The sequence below is a fragment of the Gorilla gorilla genome, chromosome 2 (genome assembly GCF_029281585.2).
Source record: "Gorilla gorilla gorilla isolate KB3781 chromosome 2, NHGRI_mGorGor1-v2.1_pri, whole genome shotgun sequence".
In the NCBI taxonomy this organism is placed as follows: Eukaryota; Metazoa; Chordata; class Mammalia; order Primates; family Hominidae; genus Gorilla; species Gorilla gorilla.
In genome coordinates, this window is record NC_086017.1 from 49,217,264 (window position 1) to 49,242,675 (window position 25,412).

General features: G+C 39.8%; 1 protein-coding gene across 1 annotated transcript; it reads left to right on the top strand.

The window, feature by feature from the left end:
* The first annotated feature begins 11,311 nt into the window (after positions 1–11,311).
* CCR8 (C-C motif chemokine receptor 8) lies at positions 11,312–17,517 on the top strand. Its single transcript, XM_004033888.5, has 2 exons — positions 11,312–11,464; positions 13,951–17,517. The coding sequence occupies exon 2, from the start codon at positions 13,965–13,967 to the stop codon at positions 15,030–15,032; it is 1,068 nt and encodes a 355-aa protein (XP_004033936.1). The 5' UTR covers positions 11,312–11,464; positions 13,951–13,964; the 3' UTR covers positions 15,033–17,517.
* The last annotated feature ends 7,895 nt before the right edge of the window (positions 17,518–25,412 follow it).

The following is a 25,412-nucleotide window of genomic DNA, read 5'->3' on the forward strand; positions in this document are numbered from 1 at the left end:
GAGTTCTTACATATCAATAAGAAAAAGGCAACTAAATGGAAAAGTGGGCAAAAGATATGTCAGAAGAAATAGACCAGAATTATAGCTATATACACAGTTTTCCAATATGTAATATTCAAATAAATAGAAAATAAAACAATGATATAACTGGTTGTTTCTGGTATATAGGAACCAAATTGATGTTGGTGAATTTGCTTATTTTTATTTTATTTTGAGATAATCATACATTCACATGGAGTTACAAGTAATAATTCAAAGAAATCCCATGTATTCTTTACCTAATTTCCACCAATAGAAATCTTCTATAAAGCTGTAGTACAATATCACAACCAGGATGTTGACATTGATATAGTCAAGATACAGAACAGTTCAATCACCACAATGATCTCGCATGTTGTCTTTTTATAGCCACATCCAAGAATATTATATAAATGAAATGTGAGATTTTGAAATATGAACTTTTGAGACTGAATTTTTTTCACTCAGTCTAATTCCCTAGAAATTTATCTCACTTGCTCAAGTTGAATGATGAGGAGCTCCTCTGCAAAAAAAAAAAAAACCAGAAAGAAAAAAAGAAAAAAGAGAAAGAAAGAAAAAGAAAAAGAAAAAGAAATTCATCCCAGTTGTGATCTGTCTCAAAAGTTTGTTCCTTTTTATCTCTTGATTACTGGATAATGTTGGATGGTATGGATGTACCATAGTTTGTTTAACCATTCACCCATTGAAGAATAATTATGTTGTTTACAGTTTTTGACTATTACAAATACAGCCACTGTGAACATTCCCATTCAGATTTTTGTGTGAATGTAAGTTTTTATTTCACTGGAATAGATGCCCAGAGGAACAATTCCTGGGTTATATAGTAGTTGCACATTTAACTTTTTAAAAGAAACTACCAAACTATTTTTCAGAGTGGCTGTATCATTTTACATTTTTATCAGCAGCATATAAATGACCCAGTTTCTCTGTATCCTTGCCAGTATTTTAAAATTTTAGCCATTTTAATAGGCATTGTAGTAGTATCTCATTGTGGTTTTAATTTGCATTTCTTAATGGCTAGTAATGTTGACCATATTTTCTTGTGCTTATTTGCTATTTGTTTATTTTCTTTGGTGACATGTATCTTCCTGTCTTTTGTCGACTTTCTAGTTGGTTTGTTTGTTTTTTCACTGTTGAGTTTTGAGAGTTCTTTTTGTATTCTAGATACTAGCCTTTTGTTGGATGTACGATTTGCAAATCTTTTCATTCATTCTGTAGCATATCGTTTTTTTTCCCTCTTAACAGTATCTTTCACAGAACAAAAGTTTCTTATTTGAATAAAGTCCGGTTTATCAATTTTTCCTTTTTTAAATTGTGCTTTTGGTATCATGTCTAAAAACTTTTTGCCTATTCATTAAATACTGAAGTTTTTCTGTTTTTTTCCCTAAAAGTTTTATAATTTTGAGTTTTACATTTACATTTGTGATTCTTGAGTTAATTTTTCATAAAGTGTGAGGTTTAGGTGGGGTTTACTTTTGCTATGGATGTCCAATTGCTCCAGCCGTATTTGTTGAAAAGGTTACTCTTTCTCCATTGAATTATTTCCGCATCTGTGTAAAAAATCAGCTGTGTATATGTATGTGGCTCTATTTCTCAGTTATCTAGTTTGTTACACTGACCTATTTGTCTATTCCTCCTCAGTACCACACAGTTTTCATTACTGTAGCTCTATAATAAGCTTTCAAATCATGTAGGTTATTCTTCCCATTTTATTCTCTTTTTAAAAATTGTTTTAACTATCCTTGTTCCTTTGTTTATCCACATAAAGTTTAGAATATCAGAGTTATATAGGCTTCATAAGATGAATTGGGGAGTGTTTACTCCCATAATATGGAGGAGATTGTTTAGAATTGATGTTAATTCTTCTTTAAACATTTGGTAGAATTCTCCAGTGAAACCATGAGGTTTCTTAATTGAGAGTTTTAAAATTATTAATTTAATTTGCTTAATAATTATAGGACTATTTAATATTGGGTGAGTTATGATAGTTTGTGCTTTCTGGGAATTAGTCCATATCATCTAAATTGTCAAATTTTTGTGTTTAGAATGGTTTGTAGTATTGTTATATTATCTTTTTGATGTCTTCAGGGTCTGTAGTGATATTCTCCATTTCATTTCTGATACTGGGAATTTGCGTACTCTTTTTTATGGTTAGCCTAAGTAGAGGGTTGTCAATTTCATTCATCTTTTCAAAGAACGAGATTTTCCTCTTGATTTTATCTACTGTTTTTCTGTTTTCAATATCACTGATTTCTGTTCATATCTTTGTTTTTTTCCTTCTGCTTGCTTTGGGTTTATTTTGCTTTATTTTTTCTAGGTTCCTGAGATGAGAGCCTAGATTATTGACCTGAGACTTTTCCTCTTTTCTAACATAAACATTTATTACTTTAAATTTTCCTGGCTGGGCACAGTGGTTCATGCCTATAATCCTAGCACTTTGGGAGGCTGAGGCAGACAGATTGCTTGAGACCAGGAGTTTGAGACTGTAACTGCCCATTGGGTTCCCCTTCTCCACCGCTTGGACAGAGCTGATTTATCAGGACAGGGGAATTGCAAAAGAGAAAGAGTAATTCACACAGAGCTGGCTGTGCAGAACACTGGAGTTTTATTGTTACTCAAATCAATCTACTGAAGGATTTGAGAATCAGAGATCTTTTTTTTTTTTTTTTTTTTGAGACAAGAGTTTTGCTCTTTAGCCCAGGCTGGAGTGCAGTGGTGTGTGATCCTGGCTCACTGCAATTTCTGCTTTCCTGTTTTCAAGTGATTCTCCTGCCTCAGCCTCCTGAGTGTCTGGGATTACAGGCACCCACCACCACACCTGGCTAATTTTTGTATTTTTAGTAGACACGGGGTTTCACCATGTTGGCCAGGCTGGTCTCAAACTCCTGACCTCATGATCCACCCACCTCGGCCTCCCAAAGGAGGATCAGAGTTTTTAAGGACAACTTGGTGGCCAGTGAGCCAGGAGTGCTGATTGGTTAGGTAGGAGATAAAATCAACAGGAAGTTGAAACTGTCCTGTTGCACTAAGTCATTTCCTGGGTAGGGGCCACAAGATCACATGAGCCAGTTTATCCACCCAAACGGTCCCAGCTAATCATCAAGTGCAGGGTATGCAAAATATCTCAAGCACTGATCTTAGGAACAGTTTAGGGAGGCTAAGAATCTTGTAGCCTCCAGCTGCATGACTCCTAAACTATAATTTCTAATCTTGTGGCTAATTTGTTAGTCCTACAAAGGCAGTCTAGTCCCCAGGCAAGAAGGAGGTTTGCTTTGGGAAAGTCTTTGCTGCAGTCTTTGTTTTAAACTATAAACTAAGTTCCTCCCAAAGTTACTTCAGCTTACACTCAGGAAGAAGCAAGGACAGCTTAAAGGTTAGAACCAAGATGGAGTCGGTGGGCCTGGTGGGTGGCTCATGCCTGTAATCCCAGCACTTTGGGAGGCCAAGGTGGGCAGATCACCTGAGGTCAGGAGTTCGATACTAGCCTGGCCAACATGGCAAAACCTCATCTCTACTAAAAATACAAAAATTAGCTGGGCATGGTGGCAGGAGCCTGTAATCCCAGCTACTTGGGAGGCTGAAGCAGGAGGATCGCTTGAATCTGGGAGGCAGAGGTTGCAGTGAGCCCAGATCATGCCACTGCACTCCAGCCTGGGCAACAGAGTGAGATTCTGTCTCAAAAAAAAAAAAAAAAAAAAAAAAAAAAAAGATGGAGTCGGTTAGGCTAGATCTCTTTTACTGTTTCAGTCGTAATTTTGCAAAGATGGTTTCAAGTCCAGCCTGGGCAAAATGGACAACCTTGTCTCCACAAAAAGAATACAAAAAATTAGCCAGGTATTGTGGTGTACACCTGTACTCCCAGCTACTAGGGAGGCTAAGGTGGGAGGATCACCTGAGCCTGAGCCTAAGAGGTCAAGGCTCCAGTGAACTGAGATCACACCACTGCACTTCAGCCTGGGGGACACAGTAAGACCCTGTCACAAAAAAATAATAGAAATAAAAAATAATTTCCTAGCCGGGCGCGGTGGCTCACGCCTGTAATCCCAGCACTTTGGGAGGCTGAGGCGGGCGGATCACGAGGTCAGGAGATCGAGACCATCCTGGCTAACATGGTGAAACCCCGTCTCTACTAAAAATACAAAAAATTAGCCGGGCGTGGTGGCGGGCGCCTGTAGTCCCAGCTACTCGGGAGGCTGAGGCCGGAGAATGGCGTGAACCCGGGAGGCGGAGCTTGCAGTGAGCTGAGATTGCGCCACTGCACTCCAGCCTGGGCAACAGAGCCAGACTCCATCTCAAAAAAATAATAATAATAATAATAATAATAATAATAATTTCCTTTTGGCATTGCTTTAGTTGCATCCCACAAATTTTGACAGTTTGTACTTTCATCTTCAGCTCAGTTCAATTCTGTGTGTGTGGGTGTGGGTGTTTGTGTGTGTGTGTGTGTGTTAAATTTCCTGTAAGGAGGAAAAATAATTTTCTTTCTATTCTTCATAGTTCTTAGTGGAAACAAACTCCTGTAGCAAAAGATAAATTAATAAGAGGAAAGCAAATAGAAGTTTTAATAATGTGTATACCTCATGAATACCTGGAGACACCTACAAAAAATGAGTAAATCTCAAAGAAGTGGCTTTGAGTTCATGCTTAACTATGATCTTCAAGTGAAACAAAGAAAGAAGGGTGTTGGGGAAGTCAGTAATAGGGAGTTGGCCAGGAAAAATATAGTAAACAAGGGTAAGGTTTGCTATGGAAATTTATGTTGGAGCCTTCTCCATTGATAAGACTGTAGTAATTTAGAGTCATCTTCTCTTCCTGGTAGACAGAGGAGACACCCTTGCAAATGGAGATTTCCTTTATCTATTGAAACTTCTCTTGCAAAAAGAGCAATTTCTACTCTTGTTTTCAGAGCTTCTCCTGCTTGCCAAAATAATCATCTCAAAACTAATCTTTATGCCAAAAAAGGTATATTTGGAGTGGCATGTTCTGGTCTCCTTCAGTCATATTTTGGGGTGCCATGTCCTGATCTTCATCATTCCCCTGAGACCACCTCCTTGGGCCAAGATTGTACCACTGCACTCCATCCTGGGCAACAGAGTACGACTCCATCTCAAAAAAATTTTAGTTAAAATATAAAGAAAATGTAAAGAAAATTATCAGAAGAGCCCATCTCTGTGTTTGGAAAGTGTGTGTGTCTTTGTTCTCTTGCAGGACTTCCTGTTTCTGCAGACTCTTCTTCCACCCCATGAGCTTTGGAAGCTGCTGGACACTCACGCAGATCTGTTAGCTATTACAGAGCATTCTTGTTTTGCTCTCTTCTTCTCCAGAGAGCCTGCCATTAAGACTGCTGTGTCTTCCTGGCACAGTTGACACTTCTCATAGGCTCAGCTGCCAAATTTTCTGGGTGTGGCCATTGTCTTCAGGTATCAAGCAGTGGAGATATAGGGGATCCCACTTTCACTTTATTGGACAAGCCTTCAAATATACCAACTCCACAGTAACAATTCATTATATTTTTAGGAGCAACACATTTTCCTAAGCATGTTTACACATATTATCTCATTAAATCACAATGTCCTCATGAAGTCATGAAGGCTTCTTTTTTTTTTTTTTTTTTTTTTGAGACAGGGTCTCACTCTGTTGCCCAGGCTGGAGTACAGTAGTGTGATCATGGCTCACTGCAGCCTTGATCTCCCTGGGCTTAGGTGACTCTTCCACCTCAGCCTCCCGAGCATCTGGGACTACAGGTAAGTGCCACCATGCCCAGCTAATTTTTTGTATTTTTTGTTGAGACAGAGTTTCACCATATTGGCCAGGTTGGTCTCAAACTCCTGGGCTTAAGCAATCCTCCCACCTTGGCCTCCCAAAGTGCTGGAATTACAGGTGTGAGCCACTGCGCCCAACCCTCATGAAGGCTTTATTCCCATTTTACACAGGAAGATCCTAATGCCTTGTCAAAATGTGACCAGCCACACTAACATCACCTGGGAGCTTGTTAGACGTGCAGAATCTCAAGGCTCAGAACTGCTGAGTCATAATCTGTTGCTTAACAGGAGTCCCAGGTGATTTGGGTACACATTAAAGTAGCACTGGACTAAAACTCAGAAAGGTTTAGTGGCTTTCCCAGGTTTCCAGAGCAATGTGGTAGCCCACTTGGGACAAGGCTCTGGAGACTCCAAGAAATGCTTTTCTTAATGCTTCACTCCTGGCTGGAAGGCACACCCATTCTTTAAGGCCAGCTCCCTGATCTCCTCCACATTCTTACCCTGAAGACCCAGGAAGAATCAAGAGTCCCTTTTGCTCCTGAAGCCCTTCATGTATTCCTCTGTCACAGTAATGAATGCATTTGGCCTTGTAACAAGATGGAGAAGAAAAGAGGGAATAAAACAGTATTTCACAAACCCCTCTTCTATGCAGAGGAACAGGGTAAATATTATCAGGAGTGAAGAAGAGAAGTATCTTGACATTCTACGTTTACCCTTAACTTGGGAGCATTTTTCCTGGGCAGAGGCGAACTCTTCCTAGTTTCCCCTTAAGAGTTTTTCATGTGGCCCAGGTACTGAACATAAGATAGACTTGGAGAGGCCATTGGTTCTGGAGGCCTCACACTACTTTGGCCTCATATTTTTTTTTTTCTCCCCAACTTCATAATGATAAACTCAGGCTTCCTTTGTGTACCACTTTTGGCAATGCAGGTGCTTGTTGCAAGTCAGTGGGAGAGAATTACAAGTGTGGCTTATTAAATTGATCTCCAATTTAATCAATAAATCATTCACAACATGAAAATGTGTTTGCTTTGAATTAGTGCTTGATAGCAATTTTCTATTTCCTAAAAACTTGTAATGGAAATGACAGCATGCCTTTATTAAAGAGAATTTTAAGAATAAAAAGAAATAACCTAATATAAGATTGTTTTAATTTCTGCCTATTTCATTCTGGATGTACCCACACTCATCCATGCTTCGCCAAGAGACAGTCATAGTATACATGCCACCTTAATCATAAAGATTTCTCTGGGTTTCTACATGGTTTTCACAGTGATACTTTTTCCTTTCATTATTCATCATTCTTCAGAGAACCATCACCTCCTGGGACTCCTGTGATGAAAGTGCCATGATTGCTAAGCTCCTTAAGTGAGGAAATCATATAATTTCATTTTTTTATCCCTTCTAATGGCAAAAGCAGTTCTGAGAATATGCTAGGCACTTCAGTGCTTGTAGCCTTGGAAAAAGGTGGTGAGCATGTTTGTAGAAGATAAATTCTGGGAATAAAGCACCAGCAAAAGGCTAAGAGATTTAGCCGGGCATGGTGGGATGCACCTGTAGTCCCAGCCACTCTGGAGGCTGAGGCAGGAGAGTCGCTTGAACCTGGGAGGTGGAGGCTGCAGTGAGTTGAGATCATGCCACTGCAGTCCAGCCTGGGCCACAGAGGAAGACTCTGTCTCAAAAAAAAAAAAAAAAAAAAAAAAAAAAAGGCCGGGCACAGTGGCTCATGCCTGTAATCCCAGCACTTTGGGAGGCTGAGGCGGGTGGATCACCTGAGGTCATGAGTTAGAGACCAGCCTGGCCAACATGATAAAACCCCGTTTCTACTAAAAATACCAAAAATTAGCCAGGTGTAGTGGCGGGCGCCTATAATCCCAGCTACTAGGGAGGCTGAGACAGGAGAATCACTTGAACCCGGGAGGCAAAGGTTGCAGTGAGCTGAGATTGCACCATTGTACTCCAGCCTGGGAAACAAGAGCAAAACTCCATCTCAAACAAAACAAAACAAACCGCTAAGAGATCTAATCAATTATTCTGGCACACAAGGTAATATGAATTTCCTGAAAATGCAACTAAAAACATGTTATTAACCACATTTCTCCATATTCAACCCTTCAAATCAAAATTATGATGATACCTTTTTTTGTATTCTGACAATTGTCATGATTACTCTTATGAAGGAAATAAATAGTAGTAAAAAAGAAAGTCTGTTTCTTGTTACTCTTTTTTGTAATCCATATGGGAAATTAAATTATATAGACAGCAAAACTGGCTTTACTATTAATAACACACAAGCTTTTCTTAAACTCTGGCTTTGTCTAACACTTTTCGTTAAGCAAATGCGTTTTTACCCTACAAATCACTGAGGGACTGACATATAGTTGAAAACTATAGAAAATACAGAAGGACTTCCTCTAGTCTTATCCACAACTCTTCATAATGTTATTGCACGAGAATTTTGAATGTGGTGCAGTAAGAAAAGCACCCTCAGCTGTGCCTCAGAAGACCTGAGTTCTGGCTCTGGCTCTACCACCAAATTACTGTGTGATTTTGGGTGAGCCACTTTGCCTCTCTGGACTTAAATATTACCACTTTGAAAGAAAGAGAGGGAGAGAGACATCAGCTGTATGACCTGAGGCCATTTTCTGCCCTAATACTCTATGACAAATATCTGTGATAGTAGTAATTTCTACATTTACACTTAGGGTTTATTTAAATACAGTTTTTTCTTTCTCTTTATTTTGGAGGAAAGGAGGTCAAATATGCTGCTAGTCTCTTTTTCCCTCTGAAGTGAAATACAGTCTTTTGAACCTTTGGAGGGACCCAGTGGAATTGAATTTAGATGGGATGTCCCCAGTGGATCTGATCCAGCATTTTCAGAACCCATTGAATGTGCAGCAGAAGGTAGACTTGGAGAGGCCATTGGCTCTGGAGGGGTCACACTACTTTGGTTTTGTAGTTTGGTTTCTGCTGCCTTCCCATGGAATGCCTGAATCCCTGATGTAGGCCCAAAGGTGAGGAACCAAGGCTTGTCAGTTAACTATGTCACAGTTTGTCTGTCTTCCAAGTTAGGATGTTGTGGGTTGAATAATGGTCAACCAAAGAGATGAAGTCTTAATTCCTAGAACTTGTAAATGTTACTTTACTTGGGAGAAGAGCTTCTGCAGATGTGATTAAGTCAAGGATTTTGAGATGGGGAGATTATCATGGATTACCTGGATGGATCCTAAATCCAATCATGAGTGTTCTCATAAATTAGAGGTGGGTGAGATCTGATGCAGACACACAGTGAAGAAGGAGATGTGAAGATGGTGGAGATTAAAGTGATGTGGCCACAAGCCCCAGGTTTGCTGGGGCAGCCACCAAGAGCCAGAAGTGGCAAGGAACAATTCGCCCTTCAAGCACCCAGAAGGAGGCAGCCCTGCTGGATTATAGCCATCTGGCCTCCAGAACTGGGGGAGAATACACGTCTGCTGCTCTAAGCCACTAAGTTGGTGGTAATTTGTTACAGCAGTCACAGGAAACAAATACACAGGTGACAGCAGGCAAGTGTCCAGTCTTGCAGGGGCCCACACCAGCCCTCAGATCTGGCCCGGGAAACACAAAAAGAGGAGCATCCTTCCATTCTGGCTGTTCAGTCCTTTCCTCCAACTCTTCACCAGACTCCACATCTCCACCTTGCCTCATTCTCTCTGTTCAACTATTTATTAAGAAGTTGCTGTGCACTAAGCACTGTGCCAAGTATGGAGGAGCAGCTGATAAAAGAATCCTCAGGAACTGAAAATAGAGACTGTTTGGGGTTTAGATCAGCTTGCACTAGAAACTGGGCTTGGGGGGAATTCCACCTTAGTCCTTCAGGCCTTGCTTAACTGGGCTTTGGAGGGGAAGGTGGCTTCCCCCACACCTGCCCACACGATGAGGCGGTCCCATAGTTCCCACCATCATGACATGGACTAGTAATACCTGAGGGCCCTGAGTTCTCCATCGGCTCACCATTGATCTTTGCTTATCACATACAAAACTCTCATAAAGGAACTGGGTTTTCCCCAAACTGTGTCAAAACATGAATGATGGTGAGGGGAATTGCCAAGGTATGAATTCAGGTACCAGGAGATATTTCCTTTTATTTTTTCTTTAGAGACAGGTCAGTGGCTCAATCATAGCTCACCTCAAACTGCTGGACTCAAGTGATCCTCCCACTTTAGCTTCCCAAGTAGCTGGGACTACAAGCGCATGCCACCATGCCTGGCTAATTTTATTTAAAAAATTTGTAGAGATGATGCATTAGTCCATTGTCACACTGCTATAAAGAAAGACCAAGATTGGATAATTTATAAAGGAAAGAGGTTAAATTGACTCACAGTTCTGCATTGCTGGGGAGGCCTCAAGAAACTTACAATCATGGTGGAAGGCAAAGGAGAAGCAGGCACATTTTTCACAGGTCGGCAGGATGGAGTGAGTGCAAGCAGGGAAAATGCCAGGTGTTTATAAAACCATCAGATCAGATCTCTTGAGACTCACTCACTATCACGAGAACAGCATGGGGGAAACTGCCCCCATGATCCAATTAACTCCACCTGGTCCCGCCCTTAACACATGGGGATTATGAGGATTATAATTCAAGATGAGATTTGGGTAGGGACACAGAGCCAAACTGTATGAGATGGGGTCTTGCTATGTTGACCAGTCTGGTCTTGAACTCCTAGGCTCAAGCAATCCTCCCGCCTCAGCCTCCCAAAATGCTGGAATTACAGATGTGAGCCACCGTACCTGGCATCCAGCAGATATTTCTACTGCATTTCTCCAGGAATGAGTGGGTTGGAGATGAGGAGATTCTGGAACTTCTGTCGTTTCCTCTCAACAATTCTGGGACTCATGTTCACTCTCCTGGGATAGGGGAAACTGACTTAAAGTGATTTTCAAATGGCATTCCTGTTGAAAGAGTTAATATATGTACATGCATACAACATACACACACATTTGTGTATGCTACATACCATGGAGGAAAGCCAGTCCTGGTATAAATTGTACAACTTCAAAATAATAATGGAATTATGATTTCATTTTAATACTGATTTCAATTAAAAATTTTAATAGACTATTTTTTAGAGGTTTTAAGTTTACAGAAAATCTAGGTAGACAACACAGAAAATTCCCATTAACCCCTGTATTAGTCTGCTAGGACTTCCATAACAAAATACTACAGGCTGAGCAGCTTAAACAACAGAAATTTGTTTTCCCACAGTTCTGGAGGCTAGAAGACCAAGGTGCCCACAAGTCTGGTTTCTGGTGATGCCTATTTACCTTACTTGCAGGTGGCCACCTTCTCCCTGTGTCCTCACATGGCCTTTCCTCTGAGCACCTGGAGGCAAGAGAGTGAGCTCTGGTGTGTATTTCTCTACCTAGGAGACACCAGTCCTATTGAATTAGAGCCTCAGCCTTATGATCTCATTTAACCCTCATTGCCTCCCTGAAGCCTTTAGGTGACTAGGTGTGAGGGTGGAGCCCTCAAGAGACTGCCTTCTCTCCATCTGCTGTTTGTAGTGGGAGGACACCTCCAGAGGGGCTGCTGCTCATTGAGCTGCACTCACACATGAGGATACAGGCTTTGCGAAGAAGGAATTGGCAACACTGAAACCTCCAGAACAAAGGCTGTCACTAAGGTATGTGCTATAAGCATCCTTGGGGAAGAAGGGCATGAGTAGGCAGGGGCATTTTTATATCTTTAGAGGATAGGCAAAGGGAAGACCAAAATTTCAGAGGTCTAGCACAAGAAGTAAAATTTTTTTTTAAATCTTTGCATTTCCTCAGAGCCCACAAACATGCATGCGTCTTAGTGGCTGCCCATGCTCTGGCTGAGGAGAGCAAACCGTGCCATTTTCTCTGCAGGCCTTTAGGAGAGAGTGAAAACTCCTACAAGAGTGGGAAGGTAGATAAGAGAAGATCCTTTATAATACCAGGCATCTGGGAAGATCTGTCCTTGTGCTGGGTACAGGGCTTCTATCAGGTAACTGAAGGACACCTGGGTGCTGTTCTTAAGGAAAGAAGCCAGCAAGCAAACTTTCATATGACTAAAGAAGTTGCTGGTCGGTGCCTCTAGTCCCAGCTACTCAAGAGCCTGGGGCAGAAGGATTGCTTGCGCCCAGAAGTCAGGGCTTTGTCTGAGATCACACCTGTGTATAACTACTGCACTCCAGCTTGGGCAACATAGTGAGACCCTGTCTCTAAAAAAATAAATAAATAAATTGCTTGCTTGCTTGTGCTTTCAAATCATAGAAAAGTAGCAGAGTGGAGAGGGGTGTCTGAATGTAAAGCAAACAAATGCCTTGGAAAAATATGTGTGGATTGAAATTGCATTGAATGTATATATCAATTTGAGAAGAATTGTCAAGTTTTATAATTTTTATGTAACTGAATTGCATTTTTATTAGGTTTATTCCTAGTAATGCTAGTAATTTTCATTGCTAGTATAATTGGGATCATTTTTCTATTGCATTTATAAAGTTATTTTTTTTCTGGTGCTTAGGAAAGCAATTAAAAGAATAAACTGATGAATATCATGCAGATATATCTCTAAAACAATAAGCAAAATACAAAGGGAAAAACAATATATCATTTATGTAAGTTAAAACAATATATCATTTATGTAAGTTAAAACACACAAAAATATATATTGTTTATGAATATATATAAATATGTAAAAGTACAGGGGGAAATTGTTTGGAATGATACATACCAAATTGGTTTTAGTTGTTGTTTCTGTAATGGGGATAAGTTGTGTAGTTAAAGGGAATGTTAGCTTCATCTCTATTGCATCAGAAATAAAAAAAGAAAGAGGGATGGAAGGAAGAGAAGGAATGAGGGAGGGAGAAAAGAAGGGAGAAAAAAAGAAGGAAGGAAGGAAAAAAAAATAACCCAAAGCATTGTGAGAATATGTTAGCAGCTGCTAATTCTAGGTGATGGAACTATGGGTATTTACATTTTCTTTGTAAGTTTTGGCTTTTCTCATCTCAGCTGACTCCCTTTAGTTTACATAACAAAATACAATAGACTGAGTGGCTTAAACAACAGAAAGTGTTGTTTAACATACTTCTAAAGGCTGGAAGTCCAAGACCAAGCTGCCAATGCGGTTGATTTCTGGTGAGGCTTCTCTACCTGGCTTGCTGATTTCAGCCTTCTTGCTGTGTCCTCACATGGTCTTTACTCCATGCACAAGGGGAGCAAAATTTCTTGTGTCTCTTTCTCTTCTGTTAAGGACACTAGTTCTATCAGATTAGGGCCCTGCCTTTTTTGGTTTTGTTTCTGTTTTCTTTTTTTTGAGACAGAGTCTCACTCTGTCACCCAGGCTGGAGTACAGTGGCGTGATCTTGACTCATTGCAACCCCCGCTTCCTGAGTTCAAGAAATTGTCGTGCCTCAGCCTCCCGAGGTAGCTTGGATTACAGGCATGTGGCACCATGCCTGGCTAATTTTTGTAATTTTAGTAGAGACGGGGTTTTGCACTGTTGGCCAGGCTTGTCTCGAACTCCTGGCCTCAAGTGATCCGCCTACCTTGGCCTCCCAAAGTGCTGGGATTACAGGTGTGAGTCACTGTGAGAGCCAGGGCCCTGCCTTTATAACCTCATTTAACTTTTTTTTTAATTTTAATTTTTTTTTTTTTTTTTTTTTTTGAGACAGAATCTCACTCTGTCACCCAGGATGGAGTGCAGTGGTGTGATCTCGGCTCACAGCAACCTCCACCTCTTCGGTTCAAGTGATTCTCCTGCCTCAGCCTCCTGAGTAGCTAGGATTACAGGCATGCACCCACCATGCACGGCTAATTTTTGTATTTTTAGTAGAGACGGGGTTTCGCCATATTGGCAAGGCTGGTCTTGAACCCCTGACCTCAGGTGATCTGCCCACCTTGGCCTCCCAAAGTGCTAGGATTACAGGCATGAGCCACAGCTCCCGGCCTATCATTTAACCTTAATTACATCTTTAAAGGCCCAAATAGTCTCACCCACTCCAAATAGTCACACCCACACCGGAGGTTGAGCACTTCAACACGTGAATTTGGGGAGGACACAGTTCAGTCCATAACATCCCCCTAATTTTTAAAAAATAAAAATGTTTTTAAGGAGTGAATGTCTTTTATGTGTCTCTGTGACCAGGTCCCGCTGCCTTGATGGATTATACACTTGACCCCAGTGTGACAACAGTGACCGACTACTACTACCCTGATATCTTCTCAAGCCCCTGTGATGCGGAACTTATTCAGACAAATGGCAAGTTGCTCCTTGCTGTCTTTTATTGCCTCCTGTTTGTATTCAGTCTTCTGGGAAACAGCCTGGTCATCCTGGTCCTTGTGGTCTGCAAGAAGCTGAGGAGCATCACAGATGTATACCTCTTGAACCTGGCCCTGTCTGACCTGCTTTTTGTCTTCTCCTTCCCCTTTCAGACCTACTATCTGCTGGATCAGTGGGTGTTTGGGACTGTAATGTGCAAAGTGGTGTCTGGCTTTTATTACATTGGCTTCTACAGCAGCATGTTTTTCATCACCCTCATGAGTGTGGACAGGTACCTGGCTGTTGTCCATGCCGTGTATGCCCTAAAGGTGAGGACGATCAGGATGGGCACAACGCTGTGCCTGGCAGTATGGCTAACCGCCATTATGGCTACCATCCCATTGCTAGTGTTTTACCAAGTGGCCTCTGAAGATGGTGTTCTACAGTGTTATTCATTTTACAATCAGCAGACTTTGAAGTGGAAGATCTTCACCAACTTCGAAGTGAACATTTTAGGCTTGTTGATCCCATTCACCATCTTTATGTTCTGCTACATTAAAATCCTGCACCAGCTGAAGAGGTGTCAAAACCACAACAAGACCAAGGCCATCAGGTTGGTGCTCATTGTGGTCATTGCATCTTTACTTTTCTGGGTCCCATTCAATGTGGTTCTTTTCCTCACTTCCTTGCACAGTATGCACATCTTGGATGGATGTAGCATAAGCCAGCAGCTGACTTATGCCACCCATGTCACAGAAATCATTTCCTTTACTCACTGCTGTGTGAACCCTGTTATCTATGCTTTTGTTGGGGAGAAGTTCAAGAAACACCTCTCAGAAATATTTCAGAAAAGTTGCAGCCAAATCTTCATCTACCTAGGAAGACAAATGCCTAGGGAGAGCTGTGAAAAGTCATCATCCTGCCAGCAGCACTCCTCCCGTTCCTCCAGCGTAGACTACATTTTGTGAGGATCAATGAAGACTAAATATAAAAACATTTTCTTGAATGGCATGCTAGTAGCAGTGAGCAAAGGTGTGGGTGTGAAAGGTTTCCAAAAAAAGTTCAGCATGAAGGATGCCATATACACTTGGAACACAACGACTAAAGACATAGTTGTGCATGCCTGGCACAACATCAAGCCTGTGATTGTGTTTATTGATGATGTTGAACAAGTGGTAACTTTAAAGGATTCTGTATGCCAAGTGAAAAAAAAAGATGTCTGACCTCCTTACATATGCAAAAATATACCTTCAGAGACTGTCAGTAGGCTGGAAGAAGTGGATATTGAAGTTTTGACATCAATGATGAGGCTCCAGTTGTCTATTCATTGACTGATGGTGAAATAGCTGGAGTGATTCTGAATCAAGGTGATTGTGATTATAGTGACAATGAAGATGATGCTATTAATACTGCATAAAAAGTGCCTGTAGATGACATGGTGAAAATATTTGACAGGCTTATGGAAGGCCTACAGCAGCATGCATTCATAACAGAACAAGAAATTATGTCAGCTTATATAAAATCAGAGACTTCTAGACAAAAACCATTGTTGATGAGGCAGATGCCTCTAGAAGAGATGTTTAAAAGCCATCAAACACAATGCCTCATCTTCCCTGGAGGACCCACTTCCTGATCCCTCAACCGTGTCTGATGTTTCTTCTCATGTAAGAAATAAAAAATAAAAATAAAATAAAATATATTGGTATGTAACTACAGGAAAAAAATAAAAAATATATAGTGGACAGTAACCTTTCAATCAAAACTCAGTATCATAAGTAGAGACTGAAAACTTACCGTTATTGGTTGTTGTTATTAACAGCTGATACAGGTATTCTGCTGATGCTACTGCTGCTTAGTTACCATGAACACGTTGTTTTTTCACTATTAATGGTGCGTCATATTTTTTACTTTTAAGTACTTACGTGTGAGTAAGTGTAAGAAAATGATTGCTTATCAGTAGTATCAATGATTTACTCAATATCTGAATCACCTTGATTCAGAACCATTTCAGCTGTTTCATCATCAGTCAATGAATAACAGCCTCATTATTGATGTCAAAAACTTCAATATCCACTTCTTTCAGCCTACTGTAGACTCTGGAAGTATATTTTTTGTATATGTAAGGAGGTCAGACTTTTTTTTTTTCACTTGACATACAGAATCCTTCAAAGTTACCCCTAGTTCAACATCATCAGTAGACAAAATCACAGGGCAGAGGTTGTGCCAGGCATGCACAACTATGTCTTTAGTCGTTGTGTTCCAAGTGTTGGCAACAAGATATATGGCATACTTCAGATAAGTTCAGAGTCAGGAAAGATGATGGTGCCAAACAACCACAAATATTCTACATAGGTGGCTGAAACAGTGACATCTTTGCTTTCTGATGATTCAACACACACAAACTTTGTTGCATGCACAAAATTATTAAAAATTTTGGCTGGGCACAGTAGCTCACCCCTGTAATCCCAGCACTTTGGGAGACTGAGGCGGGCAGATCACTTGAGGTCAGGAGTTCAAGACCAGCCTGGCCAATATGGTGAAATTCCATCTCTACTAAAAATACAAAAATTAACCTTTCTGCCTGTAAATGCCACCGAAGAAGCACTGTTAGAGTCTCTCTTCTCACTGCCGTCCTGTCTAAGTCAGAGTCTCCTAAAAAGCCTGAACAGCTGAGGAAGCTCTTCATTGGAGTGTTGAGCTTTGAAACAACTGATGAGAGCCTGAGGAGCCATTTTGAGCAATGGGGAACGCTCACGAACTGCATGGTAATGAGAGATCCAAACACCAAGCGCTCCAGGGGCTTTGGGTTTGTGACATATGCCACTGTGGAGGAGGTGGATGCAGCCATGAATGCAAGGCCATGCAAGGTGGATGGAAGAACTGTGGAACCAAAGAGAGCCATCTCAAGAGAAGATATGTTTTAGACAAATACTCATGTGTATGAGCAAAAATCTTGAGGACTGTATTTGTGACTAATTGTATTAACGGTTATTTTAGTTTCTGTTCTGTGGAAAGTGTAAAGCATTCTAACAAAGGGTCTTAATGTAGATTTTTTTTTTGCACCTATGCATGCTGTTGATTGCTAAATGTAATAGTCTGATCATGATGCTGAATAAATGTCTTTTTTTTTTCTAATGTGCTGTGTAAGGTTAGTCTACTCTGAAGCCATCTTGGTAAATTTCCCCCAGCAGTGTGAAGTTAGAATTCTTTCAAGCTGATGCAAGGTTCTATTTGGAATTTATATACAAACTGCTTGGGTGGAGAAGACATTGTCTTCAGAAACCTTGGTGTAGTTGAACTGATGGTTATTGTTGTGACCTGAAGTTCACCATTGAAAGAGATTACCCAAGCAAAATCATGTAATTATTGGTTATAAATATGATTGTTGGCACATCCTATGCAATATATCTAAATTGAATAACGGTACCAGGTAAAATTATAGATGGGAATGAAGCTTGTGTATCATCCATTATCGTGTGTAATTAATAAACGATTTAATTGTCTTGAAAAAATAAAAATACAAAAATTAGCCAGGTATGGTGACTTGTGCCTATAGTCCTGGCTACTTGGGAGGCTGAGGCAGGAGAATCACTTAAACCCAGGAGGCAGAGGTTGCCCTGAGCAGAGATCACGCCCCTGCTCTTCAGCTTGGGCAACAGAATGAGACTCAGTCTCAATAAATAAGTTAAATTAAATTTATAAAACTACCGTGATGGTTAATACTGAGTGTCAACTTGATTGGATTGAAGGACACAAAGTATTGATCCTGGGTGTGTCTGTGAGGGTGTTGCCAAAAGATATTAACATTTGAGTCAGTGGGCTGGGAAAGGCAGACCCACCCTTAACCTGGGTGGGCACCATCTAACAGCTGCCAGCATGGCTAGAATATAAGCAGGCAGAAAAATGTGAAAAGAGAGACTGGCCTAGCCTCCCAAACTACATTTTTCTTCCGTGCTGGATGCCTCCTGCCCTTGAACATCAGACTCAAGTTCTTCAGTTTTGGAACTCAGACTGGCTCTCCTTGCTCCTCAGCCTGCAGATGGCCTACTGTGGGACCTTGGGATCATGTGAGTTAATACTTAATAAACTCATATATATATATATTCCATTAGTTCTGTCCCTCTAGAAAACCCTGACTAATACAACTACCTTCAGGCTATGTGTATAAGGTATATATAAAACATAAATGAATTCTGTGTTTAGACCTGGCTCCCATCCCCAAAATATCTCATTATGTATACACAAATATTCCAAAATCTAAAAAACAAAACAAAACAAAACAAAAAACCAAAATCTGAAACACTTCTGATCCCAAGCATTTAGGATAAGGGATATTCAACCTGTATGTTAAAATATTTAACTATGATTGGAAGTTTGTCTATTTTTCATTTTAATTATGTAAATTTTTGCAGTATATATCTTGAAGCTACGTTATTAGGTGAATGCATAAATAGTATTGTTATGACTTTTTATTGAATTGACTCTTTTAGCATTATGAAATGCCTCTTTCTCTCCAGTAATACTTCTTGTCTTAGTATCTACTATGCTTAGCATTAATATAGCCACACTGGTTTTTCTTTTGATTAGTGTATATGTTGTGTATTTCCATGTTCTTTCACTTTAAACCAAACAACTCTCCTATATTTAAATATTATAATATATTATATATTAATATTATATTATTATTATATTTTAATGTTATTTAAATATTCTTTTGTAAGCAGAATTTAGTTTGGGCTCTTCTTTTCTCACAGAGAGAGAGAGGATTTTATTGCCACAAAGACAAAATCATTTTTAGGTAAAATATTCTGTGGGATTCCATTATAGAGCATAAAAAGGTTGATTTCAGATTTCAAAATAATTTTTATCTTTTATTTTCTGGTTTAAGAATGTAATTTCAACTACAGAGGACACACTCTTCAAGGCTAATGGCCTTGAATCCAATCATTTTGAGAAAACATCCAAATGGCTTTCTCTTAAAATGTTTTAATATGTGCTTATGATATTTATACCATCCCTCAAAAAAGTGTAGGCTTCTGAAAAACATAAAAAGGTCTCTTTTTTCTTCTGCTCTAGACATAAATTCACTTAATTCTGAATATTCTGTGAGCTCCATTATTATGTTGAGATCAGCAATAACAAAAGACAAATTCCTCATTCTTAATTTCCAGAATCTGAAATACAAGTTGAAATCTAACCACGTGGCAATTTCCTGATAATCTGTGTTTTTGTACAACCTTTGTACTCTTTTCTGTCATCTCAGTGGTTAAGGCCTCTGTTTTCTTGGAATACAGTCTGTATCAGCAATTCCACATTCATGGATTCAACCAACCACTGAAAATATTTTTTGTATTTTTTATTTTTTTAAAAAATACAAAGTCAAAAATATAGTATAATAACTACTTACATAGCAAATACCTTGTATTAGGTAATGTAGGTAATCTAGAGATAAAGTATAAAGAAGTATGTGAAAATACTAAGCCATTTTATATTAGAGACTTGAGCATCCTCCTGTACTTCCAGGGGTTCTAGAACCAATTCCCCATGGACACCAAGGAGACTGTAATTTCTTACATTGATGTCAGTAAGCATACTTAGAAATGGAAGTTCTGATTCTAAATGTCTAAGGTTACTTCTTAGATCTTTTGAAGGCTGCCATCCTTCAGAAATTGGTATATTTCTTGAAATTTTTGGACTCTGGAGGTCTCTTCTCAGGGTGTAAGTAGCTCTGCTATGGGCATCTTCCCAAGCACATCAAGCCAGGGTGCACTCCTATTGAACCAGCTCTTGAGCTTGGTGGGGGATGTGGGAGAGCAAGAAGGGACTCCATGACCCAGCATATAGAATTTCACATTCACATAATATTCCAGGGGTATTATGTCCCTGCACACATTGCCATAACTGTCTCTAAGCAGTACCTACACTTGGAGAGAGTTTGTTCATTTTAAGCAGAAGCCAAAGAGTACCACCTTTTGTATTTTTATTTATTTATTTTTAATTGTTTTATTTTATTTCATTTTTTTGAGACAGGGTCTCATTCTGTCACCTACCCTGGAGAGCAGTGGCACCATCTCAGCTCACCCAGCCTCAACCTCCTAGGCTCAAGTGATCCGCCCATCTCAGCCTCCAGAGTGGCTGGGACTACAGCCAAGTTCCACAACACCCAGCTAATTATTGTATTTTTGTAGAGACGGAGTCTCCTCATGTTGCCCAGGCTGGTCTCAAACTCCTGGGCTCAAGTGATCTGCACACCTTGGCCTCCCAAAGTGCTGGGATTACAGGTGTGAGCCACCATGCCTAGGTGTCTTGTATTTTTAAAATCCAGTATAACAATCTTTGCCTCTTAATTGTACTGTTTAGTGCATTTACATTTAATAAAAGTATATAAAGCAACAGCACAAAGACAAGAGGGGATAAATGGAGGTGTAAACAGAGTTAAACATTTTTATGGTTCTTACATTACTTGACAAATATTTAAATCCTAACTTAAGATTAATCACAATAGGTTAGAGATGAGTATTGAAATTTCTAGGATAACCAGTAAAAAAAAAAGTACAAGTACATATAAATACAAACTAATGGAAGAAAAAGAAATTAGAATGATAGTTGACTAATATAAAACAAGCCAAAAACAAAAAAAAACAAAAAACAAAACAAAACAAAAAACCAGGAAATGGGGATAGCAAATAGAAAACAAAATGCAAGATGGTAGAATTAAACTCAACCATATCAGTAACAGGTATCAACCCAAAGCTCTCATATCATTGAGTTGCTAGGCCAATCCTGAAACCTCCTACTGTTAGAATCCTTTGTTTTAAATGAAGGTAAAACTTGCCAGTTAATCATTTTAAAGTGTATAGTTCAGGAGCTTTTAGTACATTCACAATGTTGTGCAGATATCACCACTATCTAGTTCCAGAACTTCTTCATCACCCCAAATGGAAATCCATTAAGTGGTCATGCTCTATTCCTTCTCCCTCCATCCCGCTCCAAGCACTAATCTGCTTTCTGTCTCTATGGATTTGACTATTCTGGATATTTCATATAAATGGAATCATACAATATGGGACCTCTAGTGTCTAGCTCTTTTCGTTTAGTCAAATGACACTTTTTTTGTGAGCAAAATGAACCTTGACTTTTAACTTTGGTAGTACCAAATGAGGTATGTTGGACTAACCATTCTACTGTGGAGAGAGAAAAAGCTGGACAAAAATTAAAAATATATATGTATCCAATTACTTGAAAGTTAATGGATAATTATAAAATCTTGGAAAAGACATAAATCCAGCATTTGGGTCTGTTTTTCCCCTGGAGATATTGCCAATTTCAGACAAAGCTTCTGCAAGCCTGAGAATCTCAGTAGCATTTTTGACTGACTCACAGGGGTAGGAGATTAAAATTGGACCTCAGTACTTTCCAAAAATGGATGCTGGCAAATCTCTTCTGTCTTAGGATGGGTCCCTTAGAGCTATACCTTAAGATTAGTGTAAATCAGACATAGGGCAGCCCTTGAAGGAACTGGCACCTAACTTCCAGTTTTCTCAATCCTTAGAAATTGGTTTGAGGCAATCTCAGGTTGCTATCATTCCCCCAGGAACCAGACAGAATCAAATATTAATCCTCTCTAGAGGAAGATAATACCATTCTATTCATCAATCATTACTACAGTTTTCTGATTATTTTTGAAAACTTTTATTGTGTTTTTGGCACATGGTAAAAATAGCCAGGCACATGAAGAGACATGACACCATCCACAAGAAAGACCAGAGGCAAAAAACAGAAGGGGCAGAACTACAGGAGCAACAGATACAGAAGGGTCAAGATTAGGCTTTAAAAACAACTATGCTAAGGAGAAATGAACTGGCCAAGTTGGAAATGAAGGCTGTCAAAATTTTCATGCTCAGTAGTTGGATCACACCTGTGAATAGCCACTCATTACACTCTAGCCTAGGCAACATAGCAAGCTCCTATCTCAAAACAAACAAACCTTTGGGAGGCTGAGGCAGGTGGATCACGAGGTCAGGAGATCGAGACCATCCTGGCCAACATGGTGAAACCCCGTCTTTACTAAAAATACAAAAAATTAGCCAGGTGTGGTGGCACGCACCTGTAGTCCCAGCTACTCAGGAGGCTGAGGCAGGGGAATCGCTTGAACCCAGGAGGCAGAGGTTACAGTGAGCCGAGATCATGCCACTGCACTCCAGCCTGGTGTCAGAGCAAGACTCTGTCTCAAACAAACAAAAACCCTAAAAAACAAATTAAAATAAATAATTATGCTTTCTATGTTCACCTAGATAAAGAAAAAACTTGGCCAGGTGCAGTGGCTCATGGCTGTAATCCCAGCACTTTGGGAGACCAAGGCAGCTGGATCACCTGAGGTCAGGAGTTCGAGACCAGCTTGGCCAATATGGTGAAACCCCATCTCTACTAAAAATACAAAAATTAACCAGGAGTGGTAGCATGCACCTGTAATCCCAGCTACTCTGGAGGCTGAGACAGGAGAATTACTTGAACCAAAGAGGCAGAGGTTGCAGTGAGTCGAGATCGTACTACGCCAGGCGCTCCAGCCTGGGTGATAGAGCAAGATTCTGTCTCTGAAAGAAAGAAAGAAAGAGAGAGAGAGAGAGAGAAAGAAAGATCTTGATAATTTTGGCAGAGAACTGGAAATCATAATTTTTTAAAAGAGCATATTTGAAAGGCACTAAATAGAAAATTTGAAACTAAAAAGTAAAATAATTAAAATTAACAACTCTATGGATGAGATTTTCAATAAAGTGGACAAAGCTAAAGAATTAGTGAACTGGATGATAGGCAAGAAGAAAATATCATGAATAAAGTGTGGAGGGACAAAAGAAGAAAAATAAAAATATAATAGAGAGAGTAAGAGGCATACAGCATAAGATGATAGAGTCTAACATATGTTTTTAAGAGCCTTAAAAGGAGAATAGAGAAACAATGAGGCAGAATCAATATTAGGAAATACAATGACTGAGAATGTTCCTGCACTGAGGAAAGACATAAAAAGACAAATGGAAGCAGTCCTACAATCCCAAGTAGAATTTTAAAAGCCTGACACCTATGCATACCAAAAACTGGTGGAAACCAAATGTTTTTTCAGATTAAGAAAGTGAAATTTTAAAGCCAGATTTTAGAAAAGACATTATCTTCAAACAAGCAGCAATTAAAGTGAAATCAGACTTCCCAATAGGAATAGTAAAAGCCAGTAAAAAATGAATGATAGCTTTAAAGAACTAAGAGAAAATAATGCCAAAATAGAATTTCACATCCAGTGAAGATATTCTTTAAGAATAATGGTGATGCTGGGCACGGTGGCTCATGCCTGTAATCCCAGCACTTTGGGAGGCTGAGACGGGCAGATCACGATATCAGGAGTTCGAGACCAGCCTGGCCAACATGGTGAAACCCCATCTCTACTAAAAATACAAAAATTAGCTGGGCATGGTGGCACATCCCTGTAATCCCAGCTACTCAGGAGGCTGAGGCAGGAGAATTCCTTGAACCTGGGAGACGGAGGTTGCAGTGAGCTAAGATCACCCCACTGCACTCCAGCCCGGGTGACAGAGTGAGACTCCATCTCAACAGAAAAAAAAAAAAAAGGAATAATGGTGACATAAAATATTCAATAATTTATTTTTTAAATGCGAAGTATCAAATATAGACAAGACATAATAATGAAAATAAAGCTTTCAAACAATCATATAAAAGAAAATCTTCATGACTTTAGTACAAGGAAATACGATGCCTTAAATGAGATTCAAAAACACAAACCGTACATGAAATTTGACTGCACTCTGTCTTTTCGTTAATAGAAGTTAACCCAATAAGTTAATGACTTCTGTTAACTAAAAGACAGAGTGGTAGACGCTATGATGTTCAGAAATAAAGAATTTATTATTCCAGCTTCTGGGAGAGCCACCAGAAGGCATTGCTTAGCTCTCAGTCCCTTTGGGGACTGCCTCTCTTGCCTCCTTCAAAGGGTGGCCTGCATCGCATGATCAACAAACATGAAGGTATAAAGTCCCAGCTCCTCATTGCAACTTGGAATTGCTCTGAAGGATAGGATCAGCTGAAGTTCCTGTTGAGACTACAGTGCAGCTCTCCCTCTGCTCAGTCCTGCTTTCTTCCCTTCCCCTCCTTTCCCAGGTGTTGATTGCAAAAGTACTTTCAAAGAAACTTCCTGCACACTAGTCTCCATCTCAGAATCTGCTTCTTTGGATAACCAACCTGTCACAGACAAAAGTAGATAAGCAGGCCTTGGAATGGGAGAAGTGTGTGTGTGTGTGTGTGTGTGTGTGTGTGTGTGTATGTGTGTGTAGAAAACAGGAGGGATTGATTCGTAGTTGAGTCATTTGTACTTGATTATAGCACTCAACCTGCAAATTACATTCACCTCTTGGTAACAAAGGGGCAACTTCCTCTTCCCTGAGCCCTTTCACTCAGATGGAATTATTCCTGGGTAATCCTTTTCTATATATCTGCCAGCAATTGCCCCTTTCCTTTCCCATAGTAATATGTAAACTCTTTCTTATCAAGAATAACTGGAGAATGATGTCTTTAGTTCAGTTGCATAGCCATATACAATAGAGAACCTCTGACTTTTCAATGGATTTGATATATTCTGAAATCCAGATCAATATCTCACTTTATTTAACTTGTCTTTGATGATCCCAAAGGCATTTGAGAACATTATCTGGCAGTGTCTCAGAGTTACTGATTTTCTCTAGATAGTATTACAATTTATAGGTTTGTTAAGTCTGTCCTAACCCTGGGTGTTCATTCTGAAAATAATTTATTTGAATCAGCAGGTTTTGATACATTTTTCTCTATGCCATTCTGTAGTCTCAAAATGAACAAAACAGGAAGATTCCTTTTGCTCATCCATAGTTTCTGAATTGTCAGTAATAAAAATGTATTACTTTTGTGAGGAAAGTTATAAAATTCTAACAAAAAATTAAAAGTAAAATATAGGGTGTTTAGATCTCAAGTAAGCAGGAGCTTTAAGACATAGTTCTCCTTGACCCCATGACTTTAAGTGGTGATGCAGGGTGGCCTGGGTGGGTGCTGTGCAAGCAGGGGGCATGCATTACAATCGAGGAACCTCATGCTTTGGAAACCCAATCTTTTAAAGGAACTGCTAGCAAACCTGTCCTGGAGGGAGACATTATTTTCCTGACAGCAGAGAAATCTATCCTCACTCCAAAAAGGGACAGTATCTTACAAGATATTTTGCTATACAAAAAGCCAAGGAAGGTTAGTCCAGAACAAAAGCTGTCAATGCCTTCACTCAGAAGATGGGTAGAAACATTAGAGACTCATTGAGACTTGAT